The sequence below is a fragment of the Protopterus annectens genome, chromosome 9.part0 (assembly GCF_019279795.1).
Source record: "Protopterus annectens isolate FY-2018-M chromosome 9.part0, PAN1.0, whole genome shotgun sequence".
Classification (NCBI taxonomy): domain Eukaryota; kingdom Metazoa; phylum Chordata; order Ceratodontiformes; family Protopteridae; genus Protopterus; species Protopterus annectens.
In genome coordinates this window covers 1,527,685,424-1,527,708,943 of record NC_056743.1, presented here as the reverse complement: position 1 = coordinate 1,527,708,943, position 23,520 = coordinate 1,527,685,424, and the positions used below count along the sequence as shown (strand labels likewise).

Here is a 23,520-nt window from a genome sequence, read left to right as displayed (position 1 = left end):
TATGTATGTGCTTACATCTGGAAATGTTTCTTAAAGGTATATATACACACTCTGTTCAACAACGGCCATCTCAAATAACCCTGGTGAGATAACAGGACAGGGTGTCAAACGATGGTGAACATATAAAAAAATAATCAAATGCTATGAAACGCTACCTAGATCTGTCACCACAGAATCATTCACTATGATTTCTATGACACTAAAACAATTATCCTACAATTGGCATTCATGTTTGAATAAAGCCTTATAACTGTCCAATGAGTATACTGCAAATTTGTGTATTGTGACCTGCTCTTCACCATTATTTTTATTTGCCTGATGCCTTTTTCAACTTTTCGATATTTTCCTGACTGGGTGCATGCTTGCAAAGTTTCCAGAAGAATTTTTTTTATTATTATTATGCTTATGTAATGAAAGTGGTTACCAAGGGGGAGTTGACTGTGTGGTACTCCTCAGAGTTATCTTAAGCGCATAAAACCTTTCAACTAATAAATCTAAGAATTCATAAAATATTTTCCACTTCCTTGTTATTTGACAATTTTGTTGCTTAGCCTTCACTATTTTCTGAGAAAATGTCACTCTACACCCATATGACTGGATTTGCCCAAGGTGGAAACCACAATATATCTTCAGAAGGAGGTACACTGACATCTGGTAAATGGATGTTCATACTGTTCTTGAAATCTTGGAGGAAGCTAGATATCTGCATACACCTACACCCATTCTATGGGATATACTGTACAAACGATTATGATAGGTGCTAGTTGAAACTGAGACCATCAACTAGTGTTTTAAGAAACTTTGCTCTCCTACTAAAAACACTATTACCATGTGAATTTCTTGGCAAAATGCAGGGTCTCAAACATTTAATGCTATCCTGTACAAATTGGTACAACCACGTGCTTCCCTGCATGCTTACATACTACACTACTGGCCAAACTCACCAGGAAAAAAAAATTTTTCTGTACAACTGTATGTTACAAGGATAGCAAGCAGTTTATTTAAAGTCTACTCCTTCAATAACTTAAAAGTTAATATATGCTGAATGATCTCCACAATGTATACAATGCAACACATACTACAATGTTCAGATGTACTAATTCACGCTAAAAGTTTGTACAATGTGGGTAATGGGGAGCTCTTCTCCATGGGTCAGTGATGAAAAAGGGCTTTGCCCAGTTGAACTATCCTGGCAGAAAGGGCAAACAAATAAATTAATAACATTTGTTTCACAATGATATGCAAGATTATTTTACACATTGAACAGTTACAAGTAACAGGAAAATGCCTTTATTACTAATGAGTTTACATCCAGTTCCTAGGCTAGCTTAACTCATGCTTCACTTCTTCCTTTAGGTATTTTCTATACAGTTTGCGCATTTTTGCAATTTCTTTTGCAGGTGGTTGTAGCCAATCATACCAGGGATACCAGGGACCCTGAAGCTGGTTGGCTGGTGGAGGAGGGGTCTTCACCACAGCTCCATGAGTATTTGAGTAATCTTCTGTCTTCAGTTCTGTGAAAGGGATGGAGAATTGCAGAAGGCCTGAAAGAAAGGGAAAAGGGTTAATGATTTCATGTAGCACTTGGTGAATAAAACTGGAGACTGTGAAATCCAAGGATTTAATTTTACAATATGCGACTGCTTAAGGCATGATCTGATTTGCTGATTATTCAAAATGGAAACTATAATATATATTTCTGCTTTGTTCTTGAAAGCCATCATCTGTTTTCTGTCGCCTAGGTAACTCACGACAGTACAAAAAAAAATGAATTACCTGTAATTTTTCTTTATTTTTACAGCAGTAAGCAACTATCTAATGAGTACAGTACACATGGAAAAAGTTCAATTAATGCAATTTCAGGAAAAAAAGTATGCGTTTAGATATGGGGGAGGGATAAAAATTAAATGAAAGTGAGTGCAATATCAAAAGACATACAAGTGTTAACTCAAAATTTGAAGGAATAAGGAAAGTACATACGAAAAAACTCACCACATCAGTTGATCTTCAAAAGGGTTCTCTGCAATGGGTGAAAAAGAGGGATCTTTACTAAAGACTTCTGACTGGCCACATTGCTAACTCTTAAAACATCGAACCCGGAACAGCGAATATCCAAAACTTCAAAAATAAAAAAAAGCCTAAAACATTTTTTTTTGTAGGGGGACTTGTTCCCTTGCATCCCTCACTCCCCCTGCTAATTATATATAGCAATGCTGAGATCATGTTTCAACTGGGAAAGGGCAAAACCACAATCCCCACTGTACCATGATCTTGGAGTTTCACTATTTTGGGTTTGGTGTTTTGAGATTCGACAATGTCGCCAGTCAACAATTTAAGGTAGACTCATAAAACAGTACATGCTTTTGTGCTCTCATATGACTCTACTAAAAACCAGTGCAGTCTGATGTTTGGGTTGCCCTTCACCTTGGTGTAATGTCACTGTGAAAAGGCAAAGGGGAGAGGTTGCATGCTCCAACAACCCCCAGTTTTAGCTTTATTTAAACAAAACTGCACCTGCAAGAAATACTGTTATAAAATTACAGGTCTGAAGTTTACTTACAGAAGGTCCCACTGCCACAACAGCAGGAGTGTCCTTTGTAAAAGAGGAGGATGGTAAGAATAAGGCACCCACCCAGACGATCATCTCAAGCAGCAACTGACATAGTAAATGCATACATCTGGAAAACAGGATCATTGCCTTCAGTTTCTGTAGGTAACCATTATGGTTTTGTCTGGGACACAGAATGTTACCTTTCAGATGTGTCATTGATCAAAACACAAAATTTGAATGTGGTTATATTTTTGCTGGAATAGTTATTACTCCTGGTGGTTCAAGTCTAAGTCCTGAAAAGGACTTGGCTATTCCTGGTTAGTCTTGTGAAAGACTGTTTTGGCTCTTCGTAGGGCCTTAGTAGTCTTGAAGAAGACTGTATTTGGCTCTTATAAGGGCCTTTGTGGTGTGGCGAGTGGGTCCTGAGGAGGAACTTTGTAGTCCTCAGGAGGACTGTTTTAGTTCTGAGGAGAACCTTTGTGGTATGGTTGTCCTGAGGAGGACCTTTGTAGTCCTTAGGAGGACTGTTGTGGTTCAGAGAAGAACCTTTTTGGTGTGGTGGTCCTGAGGAGGACCTTGGTAGCCCTAACAAGGACTTTTTGTGTAGTACTTGTCAGGTAGGAGGTTGGGTTCCACCCTCTGAGTCTCCACCTGGGCAGACAGGGTCCCGCTCTGTCAACATATCTATATTTGGTTCTAAAAAGGACCTTTGCTACCTCTGTTGGGTCCTCACTGAGGTCCCGAGCTAATCCTTCTCTAGTCCTTATAAGGACTGGTGTGCACCCTTGTTGGTCAAGGCTGGGCTAGAAGATTTACAGGTGGGTAGCCCATAAAAGGACTGGTGTGCCCCCTTGTGGTCCAAGGCTGGGCTGTTCGGTGGAAACCCAGTCAGTCTTTTGAGGGTCCTGAAAAGGACCTAGGTAGCCCTTGGAAGGACTGTTTGAAGTTAAAAGGTTAAAAAGGTAAAAAACTCAATCCCTTGTAGGTCCGGCCAGAAATAAAGTGATTTACAGGCCTTAGACAAAACCAAAATAGGCCACAGCTAAACACATATACTTCACACAACACAACACAAAACAACTGGCATGCAATGTGATCACTGTGAAATAAACGAATCCTTGAGCCAGTTCCAGTCCAAAAGAAATCCTTTATTCAGTCCTTGCAGGTTACAATTTCCAATACAACCTTCCTCCAAGCATTGTTCTGAGAGACTAAACCTTGTGTGGTGTGCTCACTTTTATACAGATCTAAAGGGGGTGTGTCAGGTTAGACAACCAACCATGAAGGTGGTGGGTTGGATAGGGCGTTGCCTTTATTTTGTCAATCCTCCTGGTGGTTGTGGCTGGCCATTTACATTTTTCAATCAGGTCCAGAATGTTGTTATAACCAACAGTCTTTTGTTATATTTCATAAAACCTTATCGGAGTTGTACCCCCCTACTTTTAATCCTTTTCACATGGTTTAGACTGTTAAAATTCAACCAGTTGTAAGTGGTTCACTAGTGCCTGCATTTTGTTTTTTAGCTACTAGTAGAGGTGTGCCACTTAACTACTATATTTTGCAATTTCCAGGATAACATATGACAAGTAATTACCACAAAAGACAAAAACATTAGAGACTTTAAACTAGACATCAATCTAAATTCTAGGTCAGAGCTTCTCTGGGAGTGCCAGAGAAGAAAATGTGTGTTTATCTATGATCAGAGATTGTTACCAATGCTTTCGCTTATTAGCTTCTTCAGGGAGGAAAGGGAGTGTGTGTAGGAGACACAGTGTTTACAATTTGACGTACTATGATATATTTATCTTTACCGTAAAATTCCTGACCCTCAAATGTTGGGTGGGTGTCTCTATAATATACCTTTTTATTTTTATTGACATAATGACATTATTGTAGTGGCCCTTTTTCCTAATCTTGTAGGTTTGAAAATCATGTGATTGGAATTAGTTACAGATTACCAGTATAAAATTAAATAAATTAAATCAAAATAAAATAAAATAGATTAAAAATAAATTAAAATGAAATACCCTAAGATAAAATGGATCCCAATCAGGATAAGGTGAACTAAAGTGAAATGAAACCAATTAGAAATTAATAAAGTTATATTTAAATTCTTACCAGCCTCTTAAAGTGTAAGTGGTGTCCTTGTTTTACAACATCCAAGCAGGAGAGCTACCTGAGTTTTAAGGGCCAGGGTTCCCTCCCTTTTAAGTATTAAATCTTTAAAATTATATTAAACTGATGATAATCTATGGGTGATTGAAATTAGATCTCACCGCTTTGGGACTTTACATTGGGGCAGCTTTATAATGCTTTTACTAATCAGAAAAACATTATACTGTTGCTTAAATATACGAATTTAAGTTTTGGCACCAAAAAAATGCTAAAAAACCCTCAGCGGTCCTACCTAGGGGGTTGTGGCCGGACCTGTGGAACTGAGGGTCGGCTAAAAAGGATCTGAAAGCCCAGTACAGGTTTTTCAACCATGTGGAGGTGGGAGTTAAAAATATGACTTTAAAGCAGTTAAAAACCTAGGTGTGGCTTATGGGGACCCTGCCAGATTGAAATAACCTAATCTGTTGATTTAATTTGTTTTATTGTAATATTTTAATATTTTGGCACCAAAAATCGCTAATTTATGGCCGGCGGTCCTACGTAGGGGTAGTGGCTAGCCCTGTGGAACTGAGGGTCGGCTAGGAAGAGTGCAGGAGCTGGGTGGTGGTATCTTCACCATGTGGAAGTGGAACGTTTAAATTCAGGCTATTGAAACATAATTTATGGAATATAGTGGCAGCAGTGTCCTACAGGAGAGATTTCTAGTTAGTGTTGTCTTATCCTGAGGTTTTATTTAACTCTTTAATGGTATTTTGTGGTTTTGGCACCAAAAAACGCTAATTTACATTCGGCAGCCCTACCTAGTGGGTTGTGGCCGGCCCTGTGGAATTGAGGGTTAGCTAGGAAGGGTGCAGAGGCTGGGTAGTGGGTAAAACACCATGTGGAAGTGGGAAGTTTCAATTAAGGCTTTTGAAACATAATTTATGGAATACAGAGGCAGCAGTGTCCTACAGGATAGATTTCTAGTTAGTGTTGGCTTGTCCTGAAGTTTTATTTAACTCTTTAGTGGTATTTTGTGGTTTTGGCACCAAAAAACGCTAATTTATGTTCGGCGGCACTATCTAGGGGGTTGTGGCTGGCCCTGTGGAACTGAGGTTCGGCTAGGAAGGGTGCAGAGACTGGGTGGTGGATAAAACACCATGTGGAAGTGAGAAGTTTAAATTAAGGCTTAAAAAGGGTTAATAATGGGATATAAAGGCAACAGTGTCCATTAAGAGCCATCTCCTGATAGGGATGGCTTGTCCTGTGGATTTATAAGAATATGGGGTAGAATAGAAACATTCTAACTCGTGTTTAATCAAAGTCTTAAAGTCTGCTAGTCAACCCCCTAGGTAGGGCCGCCGAACGTAAATTAGCGTTTTTTGGTGCCAAAACCACAAAATGCCATTAGAGAGTTAAATAAAACCTCAGGACAAGCCAACACTAACTAGAAATCTCTCCTGTAGGACACTGCTGCTTCTATATTCCATAAATTATGTTTCAATAGCCTGATTTTAAACTTTCCACTTCCATATGGTGGAGATACCACCACCCAGCTCCTGCATCCTTCCTAGCCAACCCTCAGTTCCACAGGGCCAGCCACTACCCCCTAGGTAGGGCCGCCAGCCATAAATTAGCGAGTTTTGGCGCCAAAATCTTAAAACATTACAATAAAACAAATTAAATCAACAGATTAGGTTATTTCAAGCTGGCAGTGTCCTAATTAGGTCAATAATGTCCCCATAAGCCACAACTAGGTTTTTAACTGCTTTAAAGTCATATTTTTAATTCCCACCTCCACATGGTTGAAAAAGCTCCACTGGGCTTTCAGATTCTTTTTAGCTGACTCTCAGTTCCACAGGGCTGGCCACAACCCCCTAGGTAGGACCGCTGAGCATTTTTTAGCATTTTTTAACTTAAATTAGTATATTTAAGCAACAGTATAATGTTTTTCTGATTAGTAAAAGCATTATAAAGCTGCTCCAATGTAAAGTCCCAAAGCAGTGAGATCTAATTTCAATTACCCATAGATTATCATCAGTTTAATATAATTTTAAAAATTTAATACTTATAAGGGAGGGAACCCTGGCCCTTAAAACTCAGGTAGCTCTCCTGCTTGGATGTTGCAAAACAAGGACACCACTTGCACTTTAAGAGGCTGATAAGAATTTAAATATAACTATTAATTTCTAATTGGTTTCATTTCACTTTAGTTCACCTTATACTGATTAGGATCCATTTTATCTTACGGTATTTCATTTTAATTCATTTTTAATCTATTTTATTTTATTTTGATTTAATTTATTTAATTTTATACTGGTAATCTATAACTAATTCCAATCACATGATTTTCAAACCTACAAGATTAGGAAAAAGGGCCACTACAATAATATCATTATATCAATAAAAATAAAAAGGTATATTATAAAGACACCCACCCAACATTTGGGGGTCAGGAATTTTACGGTAAAGGTAAATATATCACAGTATGTCAAATTGTAAACACTGTGTCTCCTACACACTCCCTTTCCTCCCTGAAGAAGCTAATAAGCGAAAGCATTGGTAACAATCTTTGAGCATAGATAAACACACATTTTCTTCTCTAGCACTCACAGTGAAGCTCTGACCTAGAATTTAGATTGATGTCTAGTCTAATCTCTCTAATGTTTTTTGTCTTTTGTGGTAATTACTTGTCATATGTTATCCTGGAAATTGCAAAATATAGTAGTTAAGTGGCACACCTCTACCAGTAGCTAAAAAACAAAATGCAGGCACTAGTGGACCACTTACAACTTGTTGAATTTTAACAGTCTAAACCCTGTGAAAAGGATTAAAAGTAGGGGGGTACAACTCAGATAAGGTTTTATGAAATATAACAAAAGACTATTTGGTTGTAACAACACTCTGGACCTGAATGAAAAATGGCCAGCCACACCCACCATGGGGATTGACAAAATAAAGGCAATGCCCTTACCCAACCCTCCACCTTCATGGTTGGTTGTCTAACCTGGCACACCCCCTTTAGATCTGTATAAAAGTAAGCATACCACACAAGGTTTAGTCACTCAGAACAATGCTTGGAGGAAGGTTGTATTGGAAATTGTAACTTGCAAGGACTGAATAAAGGATTTCTTTTGGACTAGAACTGGCTCAAGGATTCGTTTATTTCACAGTGATCACCTTGCATGCTAGTTGTGTTGTGTGAAGTATATGTGTTTAGCTGTGGCCTATTTTGGTTTTGTCTAAGGCCTGTAAATCACTATTTCTGGCTGGACCTACAAGGGATTGGGGTTTTTAACCTTTTAACTTCAAACAGTCCTTCCAAGGGCTACCTAGATCCTTTTCATGACCCTCAATTGACTGACTGGGTTTCCACCAAACAGCCCAGCCTTGGACCACAACGGGGCACACCAGTCCTTTTAAGTGCTACCCACCTGTAAAATTCCTAGCCTGGCCTTGACCAACAAGGGGGCACACCAGTCCTTATAGGAACTAGAGAAGGATTAGCTAGGGACCTCACTGAGGACCCAACAGAGCTAGCAAAGGTCATTTTTAGGACCAAATATAGATTTGTTGACAGAGCCAGACCCTTTCTGCCCAGGTGGAAACTCAGGGTAGAACCCAATCTCCTAGCTGACAAGTACTATACAAAACATCCTTGTTAGGGCTACAAAGGTCCTCCCCAGGACCACCACACCAAAGAGGCTCTTCTTTGAACCACAACAGTCCTCCTAAGGACTACAAAGGTCCTCCTCAGGACCACCATACCACAAAGGTTCTCCTCAGAACCAAAACAGCCCTCCTGAGGACTACAAAGGTCCTCCTCAGGACCCACTCGCCACACCACAAAGGCCCTTATAAGAGCCAAATATAGTCTTCTTTAAGACTACTAAGGCCCTACTAAGAGCCAAAACAGTCTTTCTCAAGACTAACCAGGAATAGCCAAGTCCTTTTCAGGACTTGGACTTGAACCACCAGGAGTAATAACTATTCCAGTAAGAGTGTTCTTCCGTCCTGATTTTTACCCACCACACAAGTGGGCTACACTCTGACAGGAAGCAGATACCACCCACTGTTGGTTTTTATTACTCAACTAATGTGGTTATATTTGGAATTATACATTTTTATTCTGTAGAAAAATGAATGCTAGAACTTTTTAATAGAATCTAAGCTAACTTTGTTAGTACTACATTCCTAAACAGCATATGGCTAATATGTTTTCTGTGCTGCATCTTAACAGTGACATTGACCGAGCAGAAAATAGTGATGTTAACCATCTACAATGGCTAGAATCTGTCTGGCAACTGAAAAGTACTCTCTGGCAAGGTCTGTAGAAATTGACAGGGCTGTAGAATACTGGAATGGAATGAGACTGGATTTGTTGTTGTTCTTCTTCTTTCGGCTTTACCCGGTTAGGGGTCACCACAGCGGAACTCCGGTCCGCTAATGATTGGAATGAATGTCTTTATTTTTTAATTACCCAGAACTGTGCAGAACAGGTGCCAGATCTCTCCTTTATGTACCAAGTCTTTTTGCACCTTTCAGAATAAAGTCTGCAAATACTGTAGCTTGATTAAGATATAAATTCTCTTCTCAAAATGTGATAATTTACTCTCTCCAATAACACTGTTAATTATGTCCGTAGTTTCTACATTCATATTTCTATTCTCCTGAATAGTATCATGACTTCTGTACTCACTCTTGAGTGTCTGTATTGCAATGACTTTCTGCATATCAGTCCAGACAAACTAACTTAACTAACAATTTCTGAAGTATTTCCTAATAATCTACATGCCTCTTTATTTAACATTGGTTCCCAAGCCTTGTGCCATCCAACCAGGAGGCTCTTTGCTCTCAATGTATTGCACATTATGTTCTTATCAGTATTCTTGACTGAAAGTTATTTTCACTGACAAAGTACATTCATTGAAACTATATCCAAACTGTGAAGGCCTATTTTAATATGGCTGCATTTCTAGACTTGTGCAAACAGAATATTGTATTTTTGTCTAACAAAATACATTTAAATGAAACCTGATCTTATAAGGTCAAAGACAATACACTGGTGATCTATCGTTTGACGGTCGTTGCCCCTAAAGGGATATGCCCTTAACTGGTGATGAAAACACACACACACATGGCATACAAGATGATTGTTGTTACATAAGCAGCAGAGATCACCTTATGAAGTGCAAACAATGGCAACTGGATTTTGAGGTGGTCCTTTGTTTAAGTAGACACACACCTGAGTATGCCAAATATGTTACAGGGTCCATTTCAATGTTTTAATCTATAGCTCCAGTTCTTGGGATGTGTGCATCCACTAGAGCTTGACAGTCTATATCAATGCATCTCTGTGCCTGTCATGAAAGAGCATACCCAAACCACAGAGTCCTTGGCTGCTGAATCCCATCTGAACACAGGGAACACAGTTACAAACACAGAAATAAGGACAAGGATATAAAACTAATGCAGCTACAATTTGCTACAAGGTAGCTCAAGGGGAAAAGGTTCAGGCAAAATGTACTACTGCAGTGGATCTTTTCAAACAAATAACAACATGTACCCATATAGGCTGTATTTTACTTCAAAGTGCCCTCACAGTGGATAGGCACTTAGGCAGAACCTCAAGCACTATTCCTGAATGTTTAAAACATGGGGGAGGCAAGTCACTGGTCAGAATGCAGAGTTCGGAAGCAGAGATAAGGTAAAGGACATGCTACTCCCAGAAGACCTAAAATTGTTTATTGAAGGAGTGTACCACAAAACTCAAAAAGCTGCGGTGCAAGTTCTCACCACAGATCAAGCATTAGAGGCAGCAGCACCTTTGATGGAATGATCTTTTTAAAGGAATTAGCTACTGGGTGATTAATGGGTGGATCATGGAAAACAAGAAAATGTAGCCGGCAATCCATCTGGCAAATGCCACTCTCTCCTTACTAGAAAGGAAGGAAATCAGCTGTTCAGTATTCTTGAGCTCATACATCCTGCAGACGTAAAAAAAAAATGGTAGCGTATATCAAAGGTATAGAGGGATGTATTCCTCCTAGAATATGTCCTTAGGAAGATTGTAAAGGACAACATATCCTTGAGAACACCAAGTAAGCTTCTAAAATAAGGCCTGCATCTCAGAAATCTGCCTGGCAGAAGTAATGATTATCAGGAAAGTACAGTTGTGTACCTACCATAAATGTAGATGTTTGAGTGTATTCACTGTTGCAGTCATTACACTTGGGTTATCCTGCTAGCAGGCTACCAGCAGTCAGCCTGAATTCCAAAGTCCTGGCCCGGCGTCGGTTGCTGTCACCTCTTCCCTGACGTCAGTGCGCCAGGGGTATAAAAGATGCAGCCGATGACATTTTCTTCAGTTTTTCTTGCCCCAGATGTCAGGTGCCCCCAAAAAGGTAGGCTAAAAATTCTGCTTATAAAAAAGCATGCAGTAACATAATCATTACCTTCATCTACAAGCAAATACACCACATAGGTTGTATAGAATAGAGAAGTATAGATAAGTCCCAGCAATGAAAATGGGGATGGAGGGAGGGTAACCTGGACTGAAACAGTGAATACACTCAAACATCACATTTATGGTAGGTACACAACTGTACTATGTTCATCGTGTTTCACTGTTGCAGTCATTACACTTGGGTAGAATCCCAAAGCTGAGGTTGGGAGGCTGGCTCTAAACAGAATTCGGAGTGGCTATGAGGCCCTGCAAAACTACAGTGGCAAAGCCTGCTCCGGATTTAAAGTAAAGAGGTAGGTGGTAGTGCTTTGTAAAAGTGTGCACTGAAGTCCAAGTTGCAGCCTCCAAAATATCCTTGGTTGGTACTCCTCTGAGGAAGGCTGCTGAAGTAGCTGCTGCTCTGGTTGAATGTGGCCTAATGCCCTTAGGCACTGATTTGCCATGTTGTGAAGAGCAGAAACGAATGCAGTGGCCTATCCATTTTGAAATAGTCTGCTTTGAAATAGCCTTTCCTTGTGATCCTGCAGCATATGAAACTAAAAGTTGCTCAGTTTTTCTGAAAGCTTTAGTTTTGTCCAAGTAGAAGCGTAACTGTCTGTGTATGTCCAAAGAATGCAGAAGTCTCTCCCCTTTATTCTGTGGGTTTGGATATAAGGTAGGCAAATGAATGGTTTGGTTAAGAGCCACACTGGACACTACCTTAGGCATAAATGTTGGGTCTGTCCTTAGAGAAACCCTGTCTGGATGGAAAATAATAAAAGGTTCCACAGCCATTAATGCCTGTAATTCTGAGACTCTTCTTGCTGAAGTTAGTGCTAGGAGCAGAGCTGTTTTCCATGATAAGAATTTTATCTCAGCTGTATTGGCTGGCTCAGAAGGAGGCAGTGTGAGCTTTTCCAAGACAAAATTGAGGTCCCATGCAGGTATTGGTGCTCTCTTTGGAGGTCTTATGTTTTTGGCCCCTCTGAGGTACTGCCTTAGCAGTGGATGTGAAATAATAGGTGGGTCCGTATTGTAATGAGCTGAAATGGCAGAGGCATGGATCTTAATTGATGAGAAGGATAGGCCTTTGTCCAGCATCTCAGTTAGGTATTGTAAAATCTGAAGAATATTTGGTACAAGCGTGTCAATTCTTTGTGCCTGGTTCCAAGCAAAGAATCTCTTCCATTTTTCTGCATAAGATTTTCTGGTGCTGGGCCTCCTGGCCTCCAAAATAACATCCATAACCGCTTTAGAGAGAGGTGTGTTCTGAATGGTTATATTATCCGCCATGCAGTCAGATTTAGGGTTCTGAGTTGGCTGTGCAGGATCTGATTGTTTTGTTGGGTCAGTAAATGAGGAATTTGAGGTAATCTCCAAGCTGGGCCTTGAAACAAGCTCTTTAGGATTGGGTACCAGTGCTGGCATGGCCAATCTGGGGCAATCAGTATCATTTTTGGCTTCTCGTCTGACCTTTAGGAGTAACTTGGGGAGTAGAGGCAGTGGAGGAAAGGCATATACTGTAAGGGTTTTCCAGCTGAATGACAGCGCATCCACTTTCCATGCTTGTTTGTAATAAGTCCTTGTGCAGAATCTCTGTAGTTGGCAGTTGTGAGGGGAGGCAAATAGATCTATGTCTGGGCATCCCCATTTCCTTGTTATCATGCTGAAGATTTGTGGATCTAGTTTCCACTCATGAGGATCCATGAGGTTTCTGCTTAGTTCGTCTGCCAGAGTATTTGTCTTTCCTGGCAGGAATTGTGCTTGTAGGTGTACTTGATAAGTCAAAGCTATGCTCCACAAAATCATGACTTGTCTGCAGAGGATGTAAGAATGTGTGCCTCCCTGCTTGTTTAGGTACCACATGACTGTAATATTGTCCGTCTTTATCAGCAGTTGTCCCGGATGAAGTAGGTCCTTGAAGGCTGTCAGGACATTCTGTACAGCTAGCATCTTTTTTTGATTGATATGAAGGTGCCTTTGGCTTGCGGGCCATGTGCCCTGAATACATTTTCCTGCCATGTGGGCCCCCCCAGGCATAATCTGATGCATCTGTTAGTGTCTGCCTGGCTGTGGGTAAAGTGAATGGCTGTCCCTTGTTGTGGAGACAGGCCTGTGCCCACCATCAAAACTCCTGTTGCAGGCAGGGAATGAGAGTAATGACTCGGCCATTTTCTAAAGCTCGAGAGCTACTTACTGGCTCGAGGCCTCCCTATATCCCACAATGCCTGGCGCTAGACCCCCAGATCTCATTTGGAAGACCTAACACCATCATAATACAAGAGGACAACCGTCCCAATAGCAAAACTTCAGCTACCGGGCTGAAGAAAAAGGTAGAGGACATAATCGGTAAAGACTCAGCCAGTGACAAGACCCGTAGGAGGACTCTTCTCGGTCCATCTAGGCTAGGGGGATGGAGGGTGGGACACAAGAAAGAAGGTGAGAAGAAGACAACTAACATGGAACGTTATGGTAGGTACATAACTTCTTAATGTTAAGTTGTCTCTCTCGCCTTCATTCTTGCTGGTTGGGACAGCGTCCCTAGCACCTTATTCCTGGGTGGCTCACCGGAACAGACTCTTGAGCACAGTGGAACCAAAATCAGCTCTGCTCCTAGAGGCCAGATCCAATTTATAATGTGAAATGAAGGTATGAGGGGTGGCCCATGTGGCCGCCACACAAACAGCTTCCATAGGTAGTCTTGATTGAAAAGCTACCGATGTAGCTAAAGCCCTAGTAGAGTGTCCTTTAGGTTTAGCAGGGAGTTCTTTATTCCTCACCTGATAAACAAGGGTAATAATAGAGGACAACCACCTGGATAAGGTTACTTTAGACACTGGTCGACCCTGCTTACCCTCCGCATAGGACAGGAAGAGTTGGTCTGATTTCCTAATTTGCTCAGTCCTATGCAAATTGAAACATAATTGCCTAGGAACGTCCAACTGGTGTAATTTGTGTTCAGCTTTGTTGGAATAATTTGGAAAAAAAGACTGGCAGATCGATGGATCGATTCAAATTATTTTCGGAGGGGACCTTAGGAAGGAATGAAGGATTAGTCCTGAGTGAAACTCTATCCTTATGGAAAACTAGGTAAGGAGGACGAACACAAAGGGCCTGAAATTCAGAAACTCTCCTCACTGAAGTAATGGCCACCAAAAAGAGGGTTTTCCAAGTAAGCAATTTCAAGGAACAGGAAGCTGCCGGTTCAAAGGGAGGCAATATCAAGGAAGCTAGGATCAAATTTAAGTCCCACGGAGGCGGGGGATCTCTGACTGGAGGCCTAAGCAAGATTGTTCCTTTCAGAAAGGCTTTGTAAAGCTTATGGGACATGATGCTGGTTTCTGAGAGAACCGTATGGAAATTAGAGATAGCCGCTAGCTGAACTCTAATGGTGGCAGAAGAGGAGCCCGCTTGAAAAAGTTCTGCTAAAAAGTCTAGGACATTATGGACAGGGGCCGTGAAGGGATCTATATTTCTAGCCTTGCCCAGAAAGAGAAACGTTTCCATTTACTAGCATAAGTCTTCCTGGTTGTAGGTTTGTGCGAAGAAAGGATAATCTCCCGCACTGAAATGGAAATACTGGGAAGCCTGGCTAAGGTTGGAAGTGGAGCAACCAAGCAGTGAGGTTGAGAGACTGAAGAGACTGATGCAGCCCGCCCGACTGATGGATCAGGAGGTCCGGAACTGGGTCCAGATTCCAAGGCTGCTCTAGAAGGTGACGATGCAGGAATGGGAAACAGATTTGTCGAGGCCAGTAGGGGGCAATGAGGATCATCCTGCAACCCAGCACGGTAGCTTTCTGAATTAGTTTGGGAATTAGTGGAAAGGGTGGGAATGCATACAGAAGTCCCTGGGGCCAATCGTGAACTAGAGCTTCGCTGGGGGAGTGTCCGGGAAGAGAGTGAAGAAACTGTCGCACTTGCTGTTGAGAGGAGTTGCGAAAAGGTCGCAGCAAGGCTGACCCCATTTGCGGAAGATTCTGTCCGCTACCGTCCGGTTGAGAGACCACTTGTGAGGCATGAGAACAGCTCTGCTTAGCCTGTCCACTATGACGTTGGACTTCCCAGGGATGTGCGTTGCCGTCAGAAACCGTTGAGAGGAGATCGCCCACTGCCATAGTCTGAGTGCTTCTCGACATAAAGGTTATGACTTGGTTCCGTCCTGCTTGTTGATGTACCACACTACAGACATATTGTCTGTCTGAATTGCAATGGTCCCAATGGGTCGAAAGTTCTGAAGAGCTTGCAACGCTAAAAGCACCGCCCTCACCTCCAAGACGTTTATGTGCAAGTGGTACTCGTGGGGTTGTGAGGTGCCCTGGACCATCCTGTCCTGAAAATGCCCCCCCCCCCAACCCGATCAGGGAGGCATCCATGGTCACCGTGGCAACTGGAGGAGGAAGGACAAATGGTCTGCCCTGGGGTAGTGATGGAAAGACCATCCACCAAGCCAAGTGGTCTTTGCATGATTGTGTGATTATTATCTTGTGAGACAAAGAAAGTTGTTGAAAGGACCATTGTGTGAAAAGCATCCACTGGAGAATCTTCATGTGAAAACGAGCCAGAACTAATATGATCGCTGCTGCCATGAGACCTAAGGTTTTTAGGACGAATCTGGCCTGAATCTTTCTGCATCCTAATAATACCCGTACATGTCGACGAATGTCTGCCACTCTGTCTACTGGAAGCCTTGCAGACAGATCTTTCGTACCTAATCTTGCGCCTATAAAGGTTAAGGACTGACAAGGCGACAATGCAGACTTTTCTAAATTTATTGAGATACCTAGGTTGGAGCATGTTTGGATGGTATAATCCATGGCTCTTACAATTGATGTCTGGTGGTAGCAGTAAGGAGCCAGTCGTCTAGATATGGAAACACCTGGAATCCTTGCCATCTCAGGTGAGCGGTAACCACTGCCATGCATTTGGTGAACACCCTGGGGGCTGTGGTGAGACCAAAGGGCAGGGCTCTGAACTGGTAATGACAGGCTCCCAGCCGGAAGCGGAGAAACCTTCTGGAACACCTGTCCATTTTGATGTGGTAGTACGCATCCTGAAGATCTATGGAGCACATCCAATTGTCCTGACCCAAAAAGGGTAGAATGGACTGAAGCGTGACCATCCAGAACTTCGTTCTTTGAACAGACTTGTTTAGTCTGCTGAGATCCAAAATGGGTCTCCAGTCCCCTGTCTTCTTTGGTACCAAAAAGAACTTTGAGTAAATTCCAGATCCTTGCTGGTCTGCTGGGACTTGTTGGATGGCCCGTTTTTTTAACAGTCTTGAAATTTCTTGTACTGCCTGTTCCCTTAGACTGGGTGGATCTGGGATGGGGTTGTTTGATTTTAAGGGAATGTGGACAAATGGGAGTTTGTAACCTCCGGATATGATAGAATGTACCCATCTGTCTCGAGTGATGAGATGCCAGGCTTCTGGGTACAGAGACAACCTTCCCCCGACTGCCTCCGAAGGCGGACAGCCGGGCAGCCCCTCAGGGGTGCTGGAAGGGCTTGTCAGAGAAGGATTCTCTCTGCGGCCCTGATTCTGCGGACCCCCTCTGCCCCGCGGGCGGTGTCTATTGTTGTTCCCTCCTCTGCCTCTGGAGGGAAACTCATCACATGTGTCAGGCACGGCTCCCTGGGGTTTCCGGAACCACATCTTCCCACTCTTCTGACCCTTAGGGTATGGTCTAGAGGGAGTGGAAAAATGGACTCCCAACAGCAGAGAGAGTCTTGCCTTCCTGCTCACACCTGGTAAGTGTATCTTTCACCTGAGGTCCAAACAGAGCCGAACCATCAAAAGGGGTGTTGGTGAAAGACGCCTTGAAGGGATCAGCAAAGTTACATAACCGCATCCAGGCATGCCTTCTCAAAGCCACGCCTGTGCCTGCGGCTCTACTCGCCCCATCAGCCACATACGAAATGAGCCACATGGAGAAGTTAACGATAGAACTGAGTCATCAGCTGGGAATTTATCTTGTCTTGAGCCCCCACAGCTGATGGATCTTACAGGGTATCTCCTAGCTCCTTGAGGAGATCCCTCTGAAGACAGGTGAAGTGGCACAAATAATTCAGCGACCGCATGGAGAAGGTCGCTGAGGAAAACATCCGCTTCCCGTATCTATCCTTTGTCCTAGACTCTTTGTCAGGGGGATGGACAGGTACAGAAGTGTCAGCCAACTCCTTTTTCGAGGCAGCTGCTACCACCATGGCATCAACGGGAACACCCTTTGTCAGAAACTGTTTATCTTGGGGGGGCCGTGATAAACTTAGTGGGCCTGGGGTTGGTTCTAGTGTGTCTGGAGCTGACCACGCCTTCCAAGCCACCACTTCCATTAATGGATCGAAAGGCGGAGACACCCAGGAGGTGGAGGGGCGAGAACCAGACGCATCCAAGTACACCGACTCGTCCTCAGAAGGGTTAAGGGCAGACCAGTTTCTGCTTAAAGATCTCAAGGATGTCTGAGAAAGAGACATCTTCAGAGGGGGATCTTGGGGACCCTTCCGAATCCTTCAAGTCAGTATCTGATGTGACCGACTCTGGGGAGTCAACGCGTTTCCTCTTACATTTTCTCTTTCGAGGGGGCTCCTCTGAAATCTCAGGGGAGGCCTCGGAAGAGTAAGATACACCCAGTGGGGTGACCTGGAGCATTTGATCCCCTCGCTTGGGGTCTGGAGGAGGGGCAGAGATCGAAGCAGGCACCCTGGGGGGAGGAGCTGAAGGGGCTGATCGAGGTGCAGACTCAGAAGTCAGCACGCTCCTCATGATTTTGAAGGCGCCCCTGTCTGGCAAAGAAGAGGGCCCCCGCTCCGAGGAGACGGGAATCCTCTCCGGCACCAAAAGGGACAGCTCCGAGGCTGATGTAGGAGCCGAGCTTACCTGCGCCGAAGCTCCGAGAGGGAGAACGGGGTCGGACAAGGGTCCGATGCCACTTGCCCCCTCGGAGTCGACGAGGGAGTCTCGGCGCCCAGATCCCTCCAAGGACAGAACCATTGAAGAAATCAGAGCCGATGAAGGAGCCGAAAGGGGAAGCATCGGCGCCGACGTTTCCAGGATCCGAGCCCCAACAAGCTCCGGCTCCGAACTAATAGGAGGAGTCGGAGGAGGAACTACTTCAGAAAGGGGAGCAGCCACAGCCTGATGAGGAAGGCTAGTTAACATTTTAGCCAGGGCCTGTGATTTGAGGAGTCTACTAACCACTCTCTCCAAGTCATGATCGGACAGCCTCGAGGACCGAGAAGAGTGGGACCTATGGCTCCATTCGGACTGTAGCAAAGGTGATCCCGAAGCCGAGCGATTCGACTCCAGGGATGGCGATCTGGATCTCTTACGGCTCCCTGACGGCTCTGACACCAAGGTCAGAGCCGAGAGAGATTTTGATAATTCGGTCCCGGTCGGAACCGAAACTGAAGCAGATGCTCCACCTGGCGACGGCTCTGTACTGGGAGCTGATGGCTTGGTAGGCTTAGGGGTTTTAGCTGAGACTTTGCCAGAGACCCCTCGGGTTTTAATAAACCCCTGAGAATTAACTTGTTCCTATGCTCCTGCAGGACTCTCGGACTGAAGGCATGACATACTGAGCAAAGGTCCTGCAGGTGTAGGTAACCCAAACAATAAACACAAGAAGTGTGACCGTCTGTCAGAGACATTTTCTGACAGCACGAGTCACACTTCTTGAACCTTGGTATCCTTTGACATGTTATCAATCAAAGGTATACAGAGGGATGAAATTTTTGACTAGTGCAAAAAAACACACACACTAGTCCAACATCTTCACACAAAAATTTTTGTAACTATACAAACTAAAATTAAGAAAAGTACAGTTTTGTACCTACCATAAATGTAGATGTCCGAGAGGAATGCATCTGCAGTCTTTACAAATGGGTTGTCCTGTCGTCAGGCAGCCCTTCGGTCGGCCGGATTCCAAAGTCTGGGTCTGGCTTCGGCTGGTGTCGCACTTCACCCGACGTCATTGTGGCAGTCATTCGGGTATAAAGGCATCAGCCGACGCCATTTTCCTCAGTGTTTCTTGCCCCAGATGCCAGGTGCCCCTTTGGATGGCTAAATTTGGATAAATGCCAAAGTTTCCAAAAGGTAGAGAGCAAACACACAAAATAATCATGTATGTACATATATACAAACAAATACACCATAATAGATCCCCCCCAAGCTAGCTGAAGATTGGTAAGTACCCTAGGAGTACCTCAGAGGGGAAGGGGGGTGGGTAATCCTGACTGCAGATGCATTCCTCTCGGACATCTACATTTATGGTAGGTACAAAACTGTACTATGTCCTTCAAGGATGCAAATGGGTAGAATACCATAGCTAAACTAGGGGAGGAGGAAATGAGAATAGATTATGGTGTAGTCAGGATCCCTTGCAAAACAGCAGTGGCAAAACCAGCACGGGATCTAGAGTATAGAGGTAAGTTATAATGCTTGGCAAATGTATGCACGGAGGTCCAAGTAGCAGCCTCTATAATGTCCTTGGTAGCCACTCCTCGTAAGAAAGCTGTGGTAGTGGCTGTAGCCCTTGTGGAGTGAGGTCTGATGTTCTCTGGAGTTTTCTTTCCATGGTAGGAGTAACAAAATCTAATGCAATTTCCTATCCATTTGGAGATTGTCTGTTTAGAAATTGGTTTTCCTTCCTTTCCTGTTGCATATGCTACCAGAAGCTGGTCAGTTTTTCTATTGTTTTTTGTCCTGTCCAGGTAGTAGCGTAATTGTCTGTGTACATCCAAGGTATGTAAGAGTTTTTCACCCCTGTTCTGTGGATTGGGGAAGAATGTAGGAAGGTGGATAGCCTGATTTAAAGAGACTCTGCACACCACCTTAGGCATAAATGTAGGATTTGTTCTCATGGACACTCTAGCTTGATGGAAGATCAGGAAGGGTTGTACTGCCATTAATGCCTGTAGTTCAGAGACCCTTATTGCTGAAGTTATTGCCAGCAGGAAAGCAGTCTTCCAGGATAAGTATTGCAATTCTGCTGTAGCTGCTGGTTCGAAAGGAGGTAGAGTCAGTTTTTCCAGTACAAAGTTCAAGTCCCATGCTGGCAATGGAGGTTTCCTGGGAGGTTTTACATTTTTAATTCCCCTCAGAAACTGTCTGAGCAGAGGATCTTGAGAAGACAGGAGGATCCAAGCTGTATTCTGCTGAAATAGCTGATGCATGTATCTTGATGGAGGAATAGGACAGGCCTGTATGGAAGAGCTCCACCAAGTACTCCAGGATGTTGGCTATGTTCACCAGTGTCACATCTTGCCCCTTTGCAGTACTCCAGATGAGATATCTTTTCCATTTTGCTGCATAATTCTTTCTTGTTGAAGGTCTACGAGCCTCCAGGATTATGTCTTTAACCCTTTGGGATAAATTTGGGTTAATTGCTGTTATGTAATGTTCCAGGCAGTTAGCTGCAGAGTTTTTAGGTTTGGATGCAGGATGTTGTAGTTGTTCTGTGTCAGCAGTAATGGGATCAGGGGCAGTGTCCATATTTGTTCCCGGGACATGCTCCTTAGCAGTGGGTACCAATGTTGTCTTGGCCAGTCTGGGGCTATCAGGATGATCCTCGGACGTTCCTCTTTGATCTTGAGAAGCACCTTGTGCATCAAAGGAAGAGGTGGGAATGCGTATGCTGTCAGGCTTTTCCAACTGAAGGATAGGGAGTCCACCTTCCAAGCCAGTGGGTGGTAAGTCCTTGTGCAGAATTTCTTCAACTGGTGATTGAATGGGGATGCAAACAAGTCTATTTGTGGTAATCCCCATTTTCTTGTGATGGTTCTGAAGATGTCCGGATGCAGCATCCATTCGTGGGCATCTGTTGTAGTTCTGCTTAACATGTCTGCTAGAATGTTTTCCTTCCCTGGTACATAAATTGCCTGTAACTGAATGTTGTAGCTCAGAGCCACATCCCATAGGTCCAGTGCCAGCCGGCATAGAGGGTATGAGTGTGTGCCTCCATGTTTGTTGATGTACCACATAACTGTGGTGTTGTCTGTCCTTATCATCAACTGGCCTTCTTGGAGAAAAGGTCTGAATGCCTGGATTGCCAATTTTACTGCCATCATTTCTTTTAGATTTATGTGCAGATGCAGCTGGTCTTGAGTCCATAGGCCTTGAATGCACTTGTCCATCATGTGTGCCCCCCAACCGAGGTCTGAGGCATCTGTCGTGATGGTTTGTCCTGGTTGACTTTTGCAGAAGGGCAGTCCTGTGTTTGATTGACAGGCCTGAGCCCACCATAAGAACTCTTGCTTTAGGCATGGGATCATTGGAATTTTGGTTTCTAGGCTGTGCTTGTGCTGAGACCACAAATTCTTTAGGTACCACTGTAGCTTTCTCATATGCAGCCTGGCATGAGGGACCAGTATTATGCAGGATGCCATGAAGCCTAGAGCTTGTAGCACTTTTCTTGCAGTTAGATGGCTCTGCTTTGTTAATGCCAAGAAGTACAGAGGACGTTGCTCTTTCTTTTCTGCAGTTAGAAATGCCATTTGTTTTGATGTGTCCAGTTCTGCACCCAGAAAGGTTATTCTTTGGGATGGAATCAGCCTTGACTTTTTTGTATTGACTGTATATCCCAGGGCTTGCAGCAGGTAGATGACTCTTTGTAAGTCTTCTGTTAGTTTGTTTTTGTTGTCCGCTTGTATCAGGCAGTCGTCCAGGTAGGGATAGATTTGAATTCCCCGAAGTCTGCAATGAGCGATTACTGATGCCAGGCATTTCGTGAACACTCTGGGCAGTAGATAAGCCAAAGGGCAATGCTGAGAATTGATAATGCTCTGATCCTGCAAGAAATCTGAGGTATCTTCTGCAAATTGGTCTTATGGGGACGTGCAGGTATGCCTCCTTGAGATCTAGAGTTACCAGCCAAGACTCCTTGCCCAGCATGGGAAGAAGCTGCTGTAGGGTCAGCATTTTGAATTTTGGAACAATGAGGAATGTATTTAAAGTGGACAGGTCTAGAATAGGCCTCCATTTGTTTTCTTTTCTTGGTACCAGGAAGAGCCTGGAGTAAAATCCCTTCCCTTGCTCCATAAATGGTACCTTTTCCACAGCTCTCATTCTTAATAATTGAGATATTTGTTTTAGAGCTTCTGCCCTTTGAGAAGGTGGTAGGTTTGGCATTCCTCTCTTTCCTGGTAGTGTATGGAAATGGAACCTGTAACCTTTGTCTATAGTCTGCAAAATCCATTTTTCTCTTGTAATGCAGTGCCAGTTTCTTGAAAATAATGTTAGCTTTCCGCCTAAGGGCGCTTCTAATTGTTCCCTGGTAGGCGGTGCCACCGCCAAGTCACTGTGATTGAGTTGTTGTAGTGGTGGTGGCTGTATCCGTGCCTCGTTGGTTGTTACCCTGCCACTGGCGACCCCTGTAGGCATCCCTGGATTGGTTTCTGCCTCTAGAGCGCCTATTCCTGCCTCTTTGTGCCTTAGAGGTGTCTGGAAAGGACCAATTTTTGGAGGGCCAGTTCCTGCAAAACCTTGGAGGTTGAACTTGTAAGAACTCTTTTACTGTTTGCACAGATTTTGCTTTCTCTTCCATCTTTTTTAGTACCTGCTGTGCGGGGGCACCAAATAAATTGACCTTGTCCATAGGTGCATCCAAAAGCTTAGATTTGACATGGTCTGGTAATGCCTGTTCTTTCAACCATGCATGCCTTCTGATAACTGTGCCAGTCATGGCTGATCTAAAGGAAGCCTCCAGTGCATCATAGCCACATTTTAAAGAATGGTTACTAACCTGTTGTATGTTATGTAACATTTCTTGAACATACTTTTTATCTAAAGATTCTTCAGAGGACAGCTTTTTAGTCAACTGGTCAAGCATAAACTCTTGATATTGAATCATATGAAATTGGCAGTTCAAAGCTCTAGCTGACAAAGTAGCAGAGGTGTAAACTTTTTTACCCCATCTCTCTAAGGACCTGGATTCCCTTTCAGAGCCGAGGGTTTTTAGAAGAAGTAGCTGCTACAGCTTTAGGGCCCTGGGAGATTGTCTCTGGATCTGCAAAAGGAGCCTTATATAAGTGGTGATGCGTGTCCGGGACCCTGTAGTACCTATCGGGCTTAGCAGGTAAAGTATCAGGAGCAGTGCAAGCATCATTAAATGCATCATCAACAACAGGTAGAACTGGAGGTATAGCTAAAGGCCTATGCTGTGGCAAATGTAGAAAGGTCCTAAGCCTTTTTCTAGAGTCTGAGAAATCTTGGCCCTGCCACTGAAATTGTTCCCTCATAGCATGCAAGGTTTCCCCAAAGGAAAATTCCTCAGGAGGAGAGGCTGAAGGGATGGACTCCTCAGCATCAGAGTCTTCGTAAGGAGAATAAGAAGCCTCAGGAGGGTCTGTATGTTCTGAGTCATCAGAGGAATCATCTGTGGCTTCTGGCTCAGGGGGCTCTGCTCTAGGCCTCTTTTCTGGAGGAGGGAGAGGCC

General features: G+C 43.6%; 1 protein-coding gene across 1 annotated transcript in view; it reads right to left on the bottom strand.

Annotated features, from left to right (window-relative positions):
* Positions 1–975: 975 nt before the first annotated feature.
* The window catches only part of MRPS18B (mitochondrial ribosomal protein S18B), a 1,103,590-nt gene continuing 1,081,045 nt past the window's right edge, over positions 976–23,520 (bottom strand). The window contains exon 7 of the mRNA XM_044084480.1: positions 976–1,544. Coding sequence (XP_043940415.1) covers positions 1,324–1,544 — 221 coding nt within the window. The 3' untranslated portion in view covers positions 976–1,323. The remainder of the gene's footprint in view (positions 1,545–23,520) is intronic.